This window comes from Eumetopias jubatus, unplaced genomic scaffold (genome assembly GCF_037043125.1).
Source record: "Eumetopias jubatus isolate StellerSeaLion01/CBP00866 unplaced genomic scaffold, mEumJub1_p1.0 scaffold_8, whole genome shotgun sequence".
Taxonomy (NCBI): domain Eukaryota; kingdom Metazoa; phylum Chordata; class Mammalia; order Carnivora; family Otariidae; genus Eumetopias; species Eumetopias jubatus.
In genome coordinates, this window is record NW_028274814.1 from 81,631,659 (window position 1) to 81,646,333 (window position 14,675).

General features: G+C 40.7%; 1 protein-coding gene across 2 annotated transcripts in view; it reads left to right on the forward strand.

Annotated features, from left to right (window-relative positions):
• Positions 1-559: 559 nt before the first annotated feature.
• The window catches only part of EIF4B (eukaryotic translation initiation factor 4B), a 30,200-nt gene continuing 16,084 nt past the window's right edge, over positions 560-14,675 (forward strand). Inside the window, exons 1-4 of one of the 2 annotated variants that reach the window (XM_028125464.2) lie at positions 560-657; positions 8,483-8,620; positions 9,686-9,894; positions 12,938-13,054. In XM_028125464.2, coding sequence (XP_027981265.1) covers positions 645-657; positions 8,483-8,620; positions 9,686-9,894; positions 12,938-13,054 — 477 coding nt within the window. In that variant the 5' untranslated portion in view covers positions 560-644. The remainder of the gene's footprint in view (positions 658-8,482; positions 8,621-9,685; positions 9,895-12,937; positions 13,055-14,675) is intronic. The other variant, XM_028125465.2, reaches the window with a different exon arrangement.

Sequence of the window (14,675 nt, forward strand, 5' to 3'; positions counted from 1 at the left end):
GGTAGTCGATAAAATGAAGGACTAATTAAGGTAAAAGTCCATGGCAATTAAGTGTTCGGTATTTGTTACTTTCTTATTCTTCTAAACATAACCAATTAAAACCATCCTTAGGCAAGATATTGGGCTTGTTTTGCTTCAACAAAAAGCGATTAAAAAAAAAAGCTCAGTAAATTAACCATATATGTCTTCACACGTGGAAAATCAAAAGAAAAGAAACTCAGAATCTTCCCTTTCATAAAGTCAGTTGTGGCACTCCTATTCCGGGGTCCAGCCCACCTCCATTCGGTCCCAGACAACTAGAAAACAACATGCCTGACCCCGCCCCTTCCGCTTACCCCACCGGCAGGAAGTCGGCAGATCGTGAAACCCGCCCCCTCGTCCGCGCATAGCCCTTCGTAAAGCGTGAAGGATTTCGCGACAGCCCAGGCCCCACCCCTTTGGCCACATGTCGCACAGGTCTTCCCGTCGGACGCCGCGCCACCTCCTCGCGCTGCTTTACGAACCTAGAGCAGCGCCGCCCCGCCTCCTGTCTCCCTCCTCACCTCCCCGCCCCCTCCCAGTTTCGCATCTCTTAGCCCGACGTCCCGCTATAATCACGTGATTGCCTCATCCGGGTCCTTTGCGTTCTCTCTCCCTCTCCCAACATGGCGGCCTCAGGTGAGTGAGCGGCCGAGCGCGGCCAAGGACCAGGCTCATTAGCCACTCTCCGAGCCTGATCCACTGATTCTCTGGAGTTGGGGAGCGGGCGGCACCGCTTTCCTTCGGACTTTGGGGCTGCGGCAGGCTGGCGGTTTGGCCATGTTAGGTTATCGCCTCGGGATGTTTGGGGGGAGGGGAAGGACACCTTCCCCTCCCCCTCACACCCTTTTCACCCCGTCAGCGCGAGGTTGGAGCGGGGAGTAATGATGGACTCTGGCTTGAGTTGGAGTGATGAGGAGCAGAAAGATCTCTGGGAGGCGTGAGGCCTTCTCATAGACGTGAAGCACTGTGCCCGCGTGGAGGAAGGAAGGAGGCGGTTGGCGCGCGGACCGGTGCACAGTAGACTACGTTTCCCAGGCGCGAGGCCGTTGCGGACGGGAGTGGGGGCAGGGGAATAAAGGGGGGGGCAGTTAGAACACGAGCGCGAGTCGGTGGAGGGGCGGGGGAAGGCGACGACGCGCGTGCGCGGTAGGAGAGACGAGGGTAGCGGAGACCGGCGCGCCTTAAAAGCACGCGCGAGGGCCCAGATGGGGAGGTTTTACGCGCATGTGGTGCTTTCCCTTATGTCCTTCCACTTTCTCTCCTTCCCGTTTTAGAGTGTGGCCCGGTCCCTATATTTTTCCAAGGGTAAATGTGTTAGGTTTGGAGGTTGAAGCTACTGGAGTTAGGTGGGGGTGGGGAACCCAGTGTGGTGCGCCCACGTGTTGGAGGAGAGAAAGCAAGGGTGGAGACCTAGGTTTCTTCTAGGCTTTTTTTCTTATTCAATCAGTACCTATTTGCTGACCGCAAACTAAGCTAGGCATGGTTCTAGGTGTCGGGGATGGATAAAATGGTGAACAAGATCAGAACCCTTGACAGCTTCCATTTTGGTTTATTTTGATAGCTCCGATAGCAGAGTTAGGTTTTTCCTTTTTTTTTTTTTTTAAAGGTAACTGCACAACTGGGGAGTGCTTTTAAAATAATACTAGTGGATAGAGTTGGGGTTTTTTTAGACGACTTTGGAGTAGGGAATATCAGTGTCATACAGTCAGCTTGCATTTCTCAAGGACTTGGCAATGGGCTTTGGAATATTTTCAGCATTCATTTATTTTAGTTTGGGGGATGATATCATGAACATGCATTCTGCAAAACCCTTGAACCCTTGCTATCTCTGGACACTCATTTCTCAACAATAATTTATTTCCTCTGTTACGTAAGTGACTAAGAATTATGTATGTTTTTGGAAAACGTTGAAGGAATTGAGGTGCATTTGAATGTAATACCTTTCATTGGTGTAGCACTTGACAGTTGACCTGGCTCTTGGGTGTATGTTGTCTCATTTGATCCTTTTTGAGATAATGTAGGCAGATAGTGGTATCTTCCAGATGAGAAAGATGAAATTATGTTTTCAAGGTCACATGGCTGCAGGTACCAGAGCAAGGTCGATATCTTTGAGACTTCTGACTGCTCTCCATTATCAACTTGGAAATAACAAGGTTGGCTTCCATGTTCTGATCTTGTTCACCATTTTATCCATCCCTGACAGCTAGAACCATGCCTAGCTTAGTTATCATATGTTGGGGATCTGCCCAAAAACTTCATCTGAATTAGAGTACTTATTTGGGCTGGATTTGCCATTTTGACGGCTTAGTGCCATAATATAGTGAAAAGCCTGTATTCCCCTTTCACTATAACTTGTGGCATTTTTAAGGGTGGAAGACATTTTGGCAGTCTGTGCCCTTCATTTTACAGAATTGAGTGAAATCTGGACCGGTGAAAGGCATTTGCTTGATGTCCCCTTCTGTTCTTCCACATTTACTGTACCCCCTTTGAGCCCCTAATTTCTTTTCTTTAATTTGGTTCCACAAATCTTTTTGGCTTTGTGTAGTATATGTAAGGGACACTGATAGTATCAGAGTACAAGGTTACATCTGACAGTCTGCCCTTGAGGAATTTGGGATTTATCAGACTTGTTTTCCCACCTTAAATCTTTTCCAGTCTCGTTGATTTTGTTGAGTGGCCAGTATTCCCAGATACGGCTTTGTTAATGAGACTATAAAATTCTTGGTATGTTTTCAGTATACTTCATGATGATGCCCAGTGTCTTGTTGAAAGTAGATCTTATATTTTCTCAGTGAAAATACATGATAGAACTTAACAGCCCTCTTGTAAATGAGACCGAAAAATTCTTTGCAGCAATACCAGTATCCAGTTGACCCATTACTGACTTTTAAGAACTGAAAGTGTCCCAGAGCTGACCATTGAACTGCTCTCCTTACTTACAGGGAATCAAATGTGTTTGATATAGGTTAACATTTTTGTGAGACAAATGCTTTCAAATTGGAAATAGTGCTTGTATGCACAGAAGGCCTTTCATTTGCATAGCACTTCAAAATGTCATATGTGGCATCTTGTTTAATTATTTTCATAGGGAGAGGATGGTATCCAATAATTGTTTTCATATAGTGCTTGTCCTTATAGTTTAAAAGTAGTTTCATTATATGCTGTTCACATATAAGTTTCCCCTGCTATCCAAAAGTGGAACATTTTGTAAGCTGAAATGGCATAAAGCTAAGAAGCAATGACCATTACCTTATAGGGAAATTTTGGGGAGCATTCCCAGACCCAAAAAATAACCTCTCTAATACCTTAGAGCATATCTTGCTAACAAAATAAATCAAGATAAAGTACAGATGCTCACAGGCACAGTTCAAAACTATATGGTGGCTTGATGCTGAGTATAGTTCTTGGGGAATGAGCTTGGACATGCCACTCAGTTAGAAGTGTGTCTGCCTCTGTGATGGCTCACTGCAAAACAAACGCCTGACACTGTTTTCATTTTTTTCTTTTTTTTGTAAGAGCAAAGATTCTCTCTGGATTTCTTTTGGTTAGGGGAAACAAGTATAATAATGTAAGTCTTTCATAAAGGCAAAGTGGCATAATGCAGCCTTTTGAAAAGCAAGGTTTACCTACATTACTATTTTTAAATTCCATTCTCTAGCATATATTTGTTATTCTGGGAGTAGGGTACCCGATTCAGATTCTGAAACTCTGAAAATTCAAATACAGTTACAAGGAGAGTGTCAAAGTAAAACATAGTGTTTCTAAGTAATGTGGTTGTTAAAATATATAAATTTTTAGGGCACCTGGGTGGCTCAGTTAAGCACCTGACTCTTGGTTTCGGCTCAGGTCTTGATCTCAGGGTCATGAGAGCACTGAGTCTGCTTGAGATTCCCCCCCCCCATCCCTCCCCTGCTCACTCACATGGGCACACACTCTCTCTAAAATAAAAAAAAAATCTTTGAAACATATATATATATACACACACTTTTAAACAGCTTGAAGTTCTAATTCACATACTATTTGTGTATGGCTTGACAATATACCCTACCACTTTGTATTAGTCTCAAAACATCTTAGAATGTATTCACTTTTCATGAGGGTGGGGGAAAGAACCTCAAGAGTATTGTTTTTAAAAACCAAGTGCATATTTCTTGTCTTTCTTTTTTTTTCTTTTTTTTAAGATTTTATTTATTTGACAGAGCACGAGCAGGGGAAGCAAGAGGGAGAGGGAGAAGCAGGCTCCCCGCTGAGCAGGGAGCCCACCATGGGGCCTGGGATCACCACCTGAGCCGAAGAAAGACGCTTAACCGACTGAGCCACCCAGGCGCCCCCCAAGTGCCTATTTCTCATTATGTGTATGTACACTTACAAGTACACACACCAAAGTCAATTTGAATTTTTATAGCTCTTCTCTTAGAAGCTCCAAGTACTTTGGGTAGTGGTCAGCATGATGTGTATTGGGCGCTTGCTTTATATTTTTTTACATAAATGACCAAATTGAGTGGAAAAAGGTAAGGGGAAGGCAATATGGCCTTTCCCTCCAGTTGTGTCAGTTTGAAGAAGTTGGGTCATGGAACTGAACTGGTGGGTCGAGGTGGTGGAGCATATTCTGACTTGGTTTTTATTCTCTACTATAGTACAGTAAAAGTGAGGCCTGTCAACATCATGATATTGCATTGTATGAAATCTCATGGCTTGGCTCTGAAGAGCAGCGTAATTAGTCTAGTTCTAGGCACTCTGGTATAGGTAGACTAATTGCATTTGTACAGTATTGTTTCTTTAAGGAAACATTTGTTGATCCTTAATTCATTTTTAATTCTGGAGAACTTGGCAGGATTCACTTCCCAGAAAGAAATGCCTTGCCCCATTAGAAGTTCATTTCTTCTGCCACCCCCCCCATCTGTTTTCTTCGTATTTACCTATTCTGAACATTTCATATAAACAAAATCATACAGTATGTGGACTTTTGTTACTAGCTTCTTTATTTAGCATTTAGGGGCTAACAACCCCTTTTGTTTGTCCTTTTATTTATTGATGTGAAACCACTTAAACCAGTGGTTCTCAACCATGAGACAATTTTGTATCACCCACAGAGGAGTCATTTACAGTGTCTGAAGGCATTTTTGGTTGTCACATCAGGGTGGAGGTTTTGGTACTGGCTGGAGATAACTGTTAAACATCCTACAGTGCACAGGACAGCCCACCACAACAAAGAAATACCCAGCCTAAAATGTCAGTGATGCAGAAGCTGAGGAACTCTAAATAAGGGTTAAGCTGGTATTAGTTGTAAGAAACCCTGTCTATTAAGGACACAGGTGTTTTGTCTCTTACTTAAGGACTTGTAGACTTAAATTTTTTGAAAATGCTATCTTTTAAGCTCTTATTTAACCTATACGAGTATATAAAGAGCTTCACAGGTACCTGGTACTTGTTCAGTAAATTGCGGGAGTAATTAAGGCAGACAGAATTTAAAATTTCTGGGATGTGTGTGCGTTTTCCCTTAGTCCATGTGGCCTTAAATAATTGAGACGTTTACTGTTTGTTACATGAAGTGGTTGGTTTAACTTTTTAACCAATTCACATCAGATTTAAAGAAAACTAAGAGTTGGACCAGTTTGATTGTGTGGCAAGGGATTGATAAACCTGGAACATTAAACGATGCTTTACTTAATGCAGAAAAGACTGTTGAAATCCTAAACATGTAATGAGCCTAATACTAGAGTAGCAAAGGGCATAGAGGATTTAGATAACATCGTTTCTCAATTATTCGAGTAAAAGAAAGTGGAACAAACACTGGCACCCACTTTAGTTTACTGATTTTACTTTCTAAAGGGCCAGTTCTTTTAAATCTGTTTATATTTGTACTAAGTCGCTGCTGCTAGATTTAAAGAAACATAAGTTACAGATCTTGTGAAAGAATCTTAGCTTGTTTTTAAATGAAGACCATCCAGCATCGGTGATTTCTCAGCCAGAGGTTTTTGGAGGGGAGGGCAACAATCAGGAAAAAGGGAGCTACGTGATTTAAAAAGACATTCTGAACCAAACAGTGCTTTAGTTTTTGTTTTGTTTTAGTTATGATGTTTAGTTTATTATTTTGAAATTTCCAATAACATTAAAGGAGAGGAAGATTTGTTGGTCACGAGTCAGGGGTTTTAAAAAAGTCAAGGGATAAAAGTTGAGAAACCCTGATCTAGAAAGTTGGTATAAGCCAGAATCAGACCAAAGACTGGTTAATTCCAGATTCTGCTCTTTTAGTATTAGATGCATATATAGGACGAAGGGGACAGGGGTGCTTTAATCAAATTATTTTTATGTTGAACTTGACCTCATATGGACTGGCCATCAGTTCTATTTTTATTTCCCTAGTAACTAGACAGATCAATAATTGGGTATTATTAGCTAATGATACTAGGTTAAGCCCCATGAGGGTAAGGATCTCTAGCTAGCATCATGTTAGTACCCAACACTTTGAATTAGAGGATGTGGAAAAGATGAAAATAAACCTATACACTGTGAGCATTCCACCTCAGAGGCAGGCTTTATATCTTACTCACATCTGCTTAGTAAATTTCTTCTCCTAGGCCTTTGCATATAAGCTAGGGGCAATATTGATGCTATAGGATCCAGCCTCTGCATAACTGCTTTCTTTCAAAACGTAGAATAGATCCAGAATATAATCTGGTTAATCAGAAGTGATGCTTTTAGAGCAGGACTGTCTTAAAAACAGTCACTTAAAAATCGTGGAAACTACATTCAGCACCGTCTTTTTTTCTGTAGTATTGCAGCCAAGTTCATCTGGTTAGCTCATTGAGACCATAATGCTTCAGGTTCTTAGTGTGTCCAGAAGGCTGTTCATAACATTCATAGCAAGCAGGTCATCTTTATTTCCTGAAAGTTGGGTGTTTTGTTTGTTTGTTTAAGGTGGGGGGGGGACAGAGGGAAAGAGAGAATACCTGCTGAGTGCAGAGCCCAAAGATGAGGGGGCTCAATCCCACCATCCGGAGATCAGGACCTGAGCAGAAATCAGGAGTCGGCCACTTAACAGACTGAGCCACCCAGGCTCCTCCTGAAAGTTGGATTTTAAAAGAAAGGGTCCTGGGCGGCTCAGATGGTTAAACGTCTGCCTTCGGCCCAGGTCATGATCCCAGGGTCCTGGGATCGAGTCCCGCGTCGGGCTCCCTGCTGCTTGGGAGCCTGCTTCTCCCTCTGCCTCTCTCTCTCTCTTTCATGAATAAATAAATAAATAAAATCTTTTTAAAAAATAAAAAAATAAAAGAAAGGGTCCTGGTGAGAGAGCATCCTTCAGTTAAACAAATGGTTGCATCATGTTACAAATTCTTAGTCTTCGTGGGTTGAAAATTAGATGAGAATTGGAACATGGAGGAGGAACTCATGGTTATAAAAGCCACAAAAACTGGTCTTTGTTACAACAGAGCTGCTTGCTTTTTTCTTATCATGTAGGAGCTACTCTCAGGAGCCAGTTTTAGAACTTCAGTTAGTCCTTTCAGTTCTTCTGCAGTAGCTCCTGACCGGTGCCATCTCAGAAAAAGTCCTGAGAACTAAATAGTTAGAGAGCCGAAGTCAGTCCACTAAACAGAGCCATTTGGAAATTTGTAAAGATTTCATAACCACGGAAAACATTAGAATGTGTTGGTTCTTAGGGGTTTTTTATGATTTTCTTGCAGCACCCTATCTCGTCTTCATATGTGGTGTTAGGGAAGGAGAGAATTTTTTTTTTCCTAGAGGGCAGGGAGAGCCAGCTCTGTGTAGAGTCTTATTGTGTGAACACATTCAAATGACAGTAACACAGTTTACTGTGGTTATGATACCCCCCTTCTCCCATAGAACTAATAACAAACTTCTTAGAGGTTGGCGCTCCTGTGGGAAGAGCCCTAGATTTGGTATCCAAAACCGTGGGTTTAATTCTAGCTCTGCTATCTAATATATTTGTAACTGTAGGATTTAACCTCTCTGAGACTTAAGTTTTCTTTTCTGTGAATTGATAGTAATGATTCCTGCCTCATGTGGTCATTTTACGAGTATCAAACAATCCTCATAAATGCCAAAAAGAATATGTTATTAGGGGTAGGAGTTTTGTTTTAGTTCTTTGTATACCAGGAGCAATGGATATAGTCGCCTGGATTAAAAACAAATAGTTTCTAAATTAAAAAATTTCCAATGATACATGATTGAATATAGTAGAAAAAAGGTTGACCCCACCCCAGTCTTAATGTTGAAACTCTTTGTAGACCTTTTCCCATACATAAGCAATTTATTTTGTCAGTTTTCATTGGGTTTTCTTGCTGTGCCAATATATTGTACTTTGTCCCTATTTACATCTGTGTAGTATACCATCGTATTCTTTGGTGGCCCTCTGTGTTGCTCTCTTTAACAGTAGTGCACTGTACAACTCTAATACTCAAGGAGTGATAAATAATCTTTTTTTGCCTTTTTAAAACAGCAAAAAAGAAGAATAAGAAGGGGAAAACTATCTCCCTAACAGACTTCCTGGCTGAGGATGGAGGGACTGGGGGAGGAAGCACCTATGTCCCCAAACCAGTCAGCTGGGCTGATGAAACAGATGACCTGGAAGGAGATGGTAATTTTTTTTTCCCCATCATGCTTGGAGTTTTCATTCTCTTTAAGGCCAAACCCATTCCATAGTAATGGTTCACACTTGTAATCTGAAAGGAACTTACTCATTTTATAGAACCCTAAGTCTTATATTTGTATATTTCATAGAATTTTAGATTTAAGTTGTAAGAGTTTATGATTAGGGACTGAAGGGGAGATTCAGGAGAGCTTAGTACTAATTCTGTCTCTTTTGTTAACAGACTCTTCTCAAGGTATTAATTTAACCCTTATTTTCATTTCAAAAGTTGAGGACTAGATTACTAAAATTCTATGATGTCCTGATGTTACAATGTAATCTATAAGCTGTTTATATTCAGAATCAAGAGAATAATTTGTTCTGGGAGCTATTTTTATGAAGTCATGGATAAACAACTGGTCTTAGGAATGGGACAAAATTGAGTTGTGTTGGTTTTGTTTCATTTTTAAGAGGAGAATAAACCATGAAGAAAACACTTTGTCCACCCAAAAAGTTAGGAATATGAGAGTTGTCAACAGTGTTTAAATAGATTTGGACTGAGAGGGTTCGAGTCCTGCCTGTACTAGGATTATCATCTTCTGCTCTGCCATCTTTGTGATCTTAGGCAAGTTATTGAATCTTCTGAAATCTGAGTTTCCGTTTCCGTAGAATGGGAACAACCTCACAGCGTTATTAAAAAAAGATGGGATATAATGAATATAAAATACCTGGCTCATCGTAACAGTCAGTAAATAGTTGATACTTTCTTTTTCTTTGCTGCATAAGGAAAATAAGAGTTACCATACTGTTAACAAAAGCCTGGGCCTTTAAAGACCTTAAAATACTTAGAAACCAAGAGACAGTGAATACTGAGTCTTTTTGCAGTGCTAACCTGATTCTGACATTTCAGAAGCACTGTGTCTTTGTAAAGTTCCCTTAATTTAAGTGCCTTTTTATCTGTTTCTTTCCTGACATAGCTTATTTCATCCTTGGTACTTAGCATGAGTCCGCTTATTCTACAACAGCAGTAAGGGAAGTTTGCTGTAATTTCTTCTGTTCACTTTCCTATCCTAGTTTCAACCACTTGGCACAGTAATGATGACGACGTGTACAGGGCACCTCCAATTGACCGTTCTATCCTGCCCACTGCTCCACGGGCTGCTCGGGAACCCAATATCGACCGGAGCCGTCTTCCGAAATCGCCGCCCTATACTGCTTTTCTAGGGAACCTGCCCTATGATGTGACAGAAGAATCCATTAAGGAATTCTTTAGAGGATTAAATGTAAGTGTAAAGGTTTAAGGCAATTAACTCGATATGGAGAGTAGCATATTGGTTGTGACTGTCCCTGAATTTCTAAGCTGGGAAAGAGTCTCAGATTGTATCTAGACTTGGAAGAAATGGGTATATAATTGATTAAGTGGCATTTAGGCCCTTTGAGAATGTTCTCGTCCCACACCAATCAGATAGTCTTTATTTACTTATTTATTTTTAAGGTTTTATCTATTTATTTGTCAGAGCACACAAGCAGGGCGAGCGGCAGGCAGAGGGAGAAACAGTCTCCCCACTGAGCAGGGAGCCCGACTCGGGACTCCTCACTGGACCCTTGGATCACAACCCAAGCTGAAGGCAGACTTAACCAACTGAGCCACCCAGGTGTCCCACCAGTCAGACAGTCTTAACACCTTATTGATGCAGAAAGAATCTCAAAAACTTAAACCTCTTTTCATTAAGAATCTTAAAAGTGATATTCCCAGGAGCACCTGCCTGGCTCAGTCAGTGGAGCATGTGACTCTTGATCGCGGGGTCATGAATTTGAGCCCCACATTGGGCATATAGATTACTCAAAAAAAACACACCCAGTTAGGTTGTAAGGCAGAAAGTTTCTCTGAACTCATTCTGTTAATGACACTCAGGCTTATATCAAAATCACTTTTTAATTTTATATATGAATACCTTTAACTGGAAGATGTGTAATTTATATTAACAAGAGTGTGCTAAAATTTATTAAAAGTTCTGTGAGCCTGGTGCCACATATAGGGGAATTCACAGTGTTTATAGGCATGCTTAAAAAGCTTAAGAGAGGGGCGCCTGGGTGGCTCACTTGTTAGGCGTCTACCCTCAACTCAGGTCATGATCCCGGGTCCTGGGATCGAGCACCACCTTGGGCTCCCAGCTTGGCGAGCCTGCTTCTCCCTCTGCCTGCCGCTCCCCCTACTTGTGCTTGCTGTCTGTCAAATAAAATCTTAAAAAAATAAAAATACTTAGGATGGTGGCTGGCTCAGTCAGTAGTAGAGCATGCGACTCTTGATCTCGGAATTGTAAGTTCGAGCCCCACATTGAGGGGTAGAGATTATTTAAAAAATAAAATCTTTTTCTTTTTCTTTTTTTTTAAGGTTTTATTTATTTGACAAAGAGAGACACAGCAAGAGAGGGAACACAAGCAGGGGGAGCGGGAGAGGGAGAAGCAGGCTTCCCGCGGAGCAGGGAGCCCGATGCAGGACTCGATCCCGGTACCCTGGGATCATGACCTGAGCCGAAAGCAGACGCTTAATGACTGAGCCACCCAGGCACCCCCAAAAATAAAATCTTTAAAGAAAGAAAGATACTTAGGACTTAAAAAAATCAGAATAAGTCACAATTTCCAGTTCTGTTGGGTTTTTCTCCAGAATCTTTGCCAATATGAACACATTAAAAAGTACACTTCTTTGGGGCGCCCAGCTGGCTCAGTCAGTAGAGTATGCGACTCTTGATCTCAGGGGTGATGAGTTTGAGCACCACGTTGGGGGTAGAGTTTACTTCCCCCCCCCTCTTTAAAAAGTGTATTTCCTTTAAAGATCTGCTGTCTCCTTCACTCTTACTTTGTTTTTTGACTTTCTTCCTAGATCCTAATCTCTGCACTGGGCCACCAACTTCTATGGGTGGCTTTTCTGGTGTTGTTAAAATCTTTACGAAAAAAAAGTCACATGCCCTACTGACTGAGCGAGCCAGGCACCCCACGATGTGATTATTTTTTGAATGCCACCTATAAATCTCCTCTCTGTACAAATACGTAGTACAACTGGAAAGCTGACCTGTTTCTGATTTCACTTTCTTGACCTCTTCTGTAGAGTGTTGAATAACCTTGGGCCCATTCAGGCTTTTCACTGTTAATGCTCTAGAATTGGTCTGGAATTACTTCTCCCTTTCATATTTTCTTCTTTGTCCTTCAATATTCAAGAGGTGAGTTAAACTAGAATTAAAAAGAGGCTATAAGAAAATCTATATCTCAGGAGCCAGAGTTAAAGTATCAAATCAGTGCTGCAGAAGAATATAACTTGAATACATAGAAAATACTGAAGAAATGAAGTAAAAGGGTAAGAAAACATATGGAAGCCATCAAGAAGGTGGCCGGAAAATAGTTAAAAGTATATGAAAATGGTTCTAAAATTGGAAATGAAGAGTAATATACCCTGCTATAAATAATAAATACAATTTAGTGCCAGGGAAAGTTTTTTATGAAACTTGAAGGAATCCTCCAAACCTACAATTAGAAAACACAAGGTAGTCTCAAAACCAGATTAATGTAAATTTTTTCTGTACTTGAAGAGTACAAAATTCAGCAGTTTGCCATCTTAGAATTCAGCAGAGGAGGTCAGTCTGGCAGGGGTTTACAATCCAGTGTTTGATTCAGCCAAGCTATTGTTAATATATGAAGATAGTAACGTTTCTCAGGTAAGGTCTCCAGAAAGTACACTGCCTAGAAAACTGGCAAAAACTGAATTGAATTTCTGAAATAGAACTGGAAATACGTATTAAAACCAACTACAATATAGGCATAAAGAGATGACTAAACAGTTGGTCTTTACTGAAAAACAACTAAAAACTAGACTTTTGTAGAATGAGGCAAAAGTCTTGGATGCAAGAACTACCCTAAACTCAAGGGTTTTTTTTGTTTGGTTTTTGGGTTTTTTTAAGGGTTAAATTCATATTGTTCAAACTGGAAAGGTTGTATGGCATTCAGTGAAGTCTCCTCTATCCCTTTGCACCAGTTTTCCTTCTGGAGACAACCAGGTTCTTGTGGTTTTGTGTTTTGTTTGGTTTTGGGTTTTTTTTTTTTTTTTTTTTGAGTAGGCTGTAGGCCCAGCATGGAGCCCATTGTGGGGCTTGAACTCACAACCCTTGAGATAAGAGTCAGACGCTTTACCAGCTAAACCACCCACACACCCCAGTTCTTGTGTATTCTTCAGAGAAATTCACTGCATATGCACTGGTTGGGGAGGGGAGGCGGGAAAAGACAAATGAACAAGAACACTCAATAGGGAAATATGTTTCTTTACTCCTTCAGATCAGTGCAGTGCGTTTACCACGTGAACCCAGCAATCCAGAGAGGTTGAAAGGTTTTGGTTATGCTGAGTTTGAGGACCTGGATTCTTTGCTCAGTGCCCTGAGCCTCAATGAAGAGGTAAAGAAAAGAAGGTGGGGAGTTTGAGGGGTGGGAGCTAACCATTCTTACGTTTATCAATATATTTTTGGTTGGGTCAGTAGCTATTTCAAAGATTGTCATATCTACAAAGAAAAGTTCAGTGTAACACTTAACATTCAACATCTAGCAAGTCATATTTTGCTTGAGCAAATTCAACAGGCTCCAGTAACTCAGGGAGGTACTTGTGGAAAATAATGGAAGAAACCCACCACACCAAGACTTTAATAGAAGCTCCCTTTCATTTATTCACAGCTTTGGCTCCACTCTCATGGCTTTGCTTTTTTAAAATAATCTGACCAGATGAAAGCAAATAGGAAAATGATGTTAATCAGTTTAGTGTTAAAGGCATTTTCAGGGAAGTTAATGGTGTTTTTGATAATTTTAAGAGAGTTTGGAAATGTTTCTCAGTTGGATGTCATTTGTAATACATGTTCCTAGGAATCTTCTTACAGGAAAATGACAATAAACATTCAGTGCTTCTGCTTTTTAATGTTGCCCATAGATGTTTTTCTATCCAGACACACTAGAGATTTAGTAGGGAGAGGAGATTGAGCTGTTAATACATGAGGAGGATATGAGTATTAAATCTAACTATAATTATTTGAGTGATTTGTGCCATGCAGTGATCCTTAAGCTAGCCCAAGCAGGATATTTGAAGCATTTAGCCACCTGTTAGTAATGGAAGTTTCTAGTATAGGACCTGCTTTTGCTCCTTTTTTTTTTTTTTTTTAACCTCTAGTGACTAAAACTAGATTCTATCTGGGAAGGAAAGGGGCTCTTTTTTTCTTTTTTAATTCCAGAACCCCCTTACTGTTTCTTGAGAAAGCAATTTCCAGTGCCATTTGTGCCATAATCCTATGGTCCACATCTGCCATTTGACATGATTGAAATCAGTATACCTCTTAAAATACTCCTCCTTTCTCATAATTGAGTACCACCATGATACTCTGAAGTAAATGTCAAAAGTTAAATATATGAAAAGCTTAAAGTTGTTCCAAAGTTTTTTTCCTCAGATCATTTTTAGGTTTTATTAACCTGACTAATTTTTAACTTCTCAGTCTGGATAAAGAAAAGAATACCATACAGTTTTATCATCTGAAGTTTGCTGAATTATCTATTATGTAAAATGCTGTCATGGTCCAGACTTAGGAGTTACTTTGTTTCTAGAGATTTCATCATAGTGGTTTTTTTTTTGTTTTTTTGTTTTAAGGATTTTATTTATTTGACAGAGACACAGCGAGAGAGGGAACACAAGCAGCAGGGGGAGAGGGAGAGGGAGGCTTCCTGCTGAGCAGGGAGCCCGATGCGGGGCTCGATCCCAGGGCCCTGGGATCATGACCTGAGCCAAAGGCAGACGCTTAACAACTGAGCCACCCAGGCACCCTCATCATAGTGGTTTTTAATGTAGCTCTGGATGTTTTCAACTAAAATTCACTGTTGTCCTTCTTCAACTGTAGATTCTACTGTGCAGTGAGGAAAAATCAGCAGTAGAATTAATTGGGTTCAAAGTGTATAAATAATAATGTGGGAAAGGGAAGTCAGAGGGTGTCCTGGAGGAACTGATTTATCCAAAGGTAATTTTGAGTGAAAGAACTTGAGA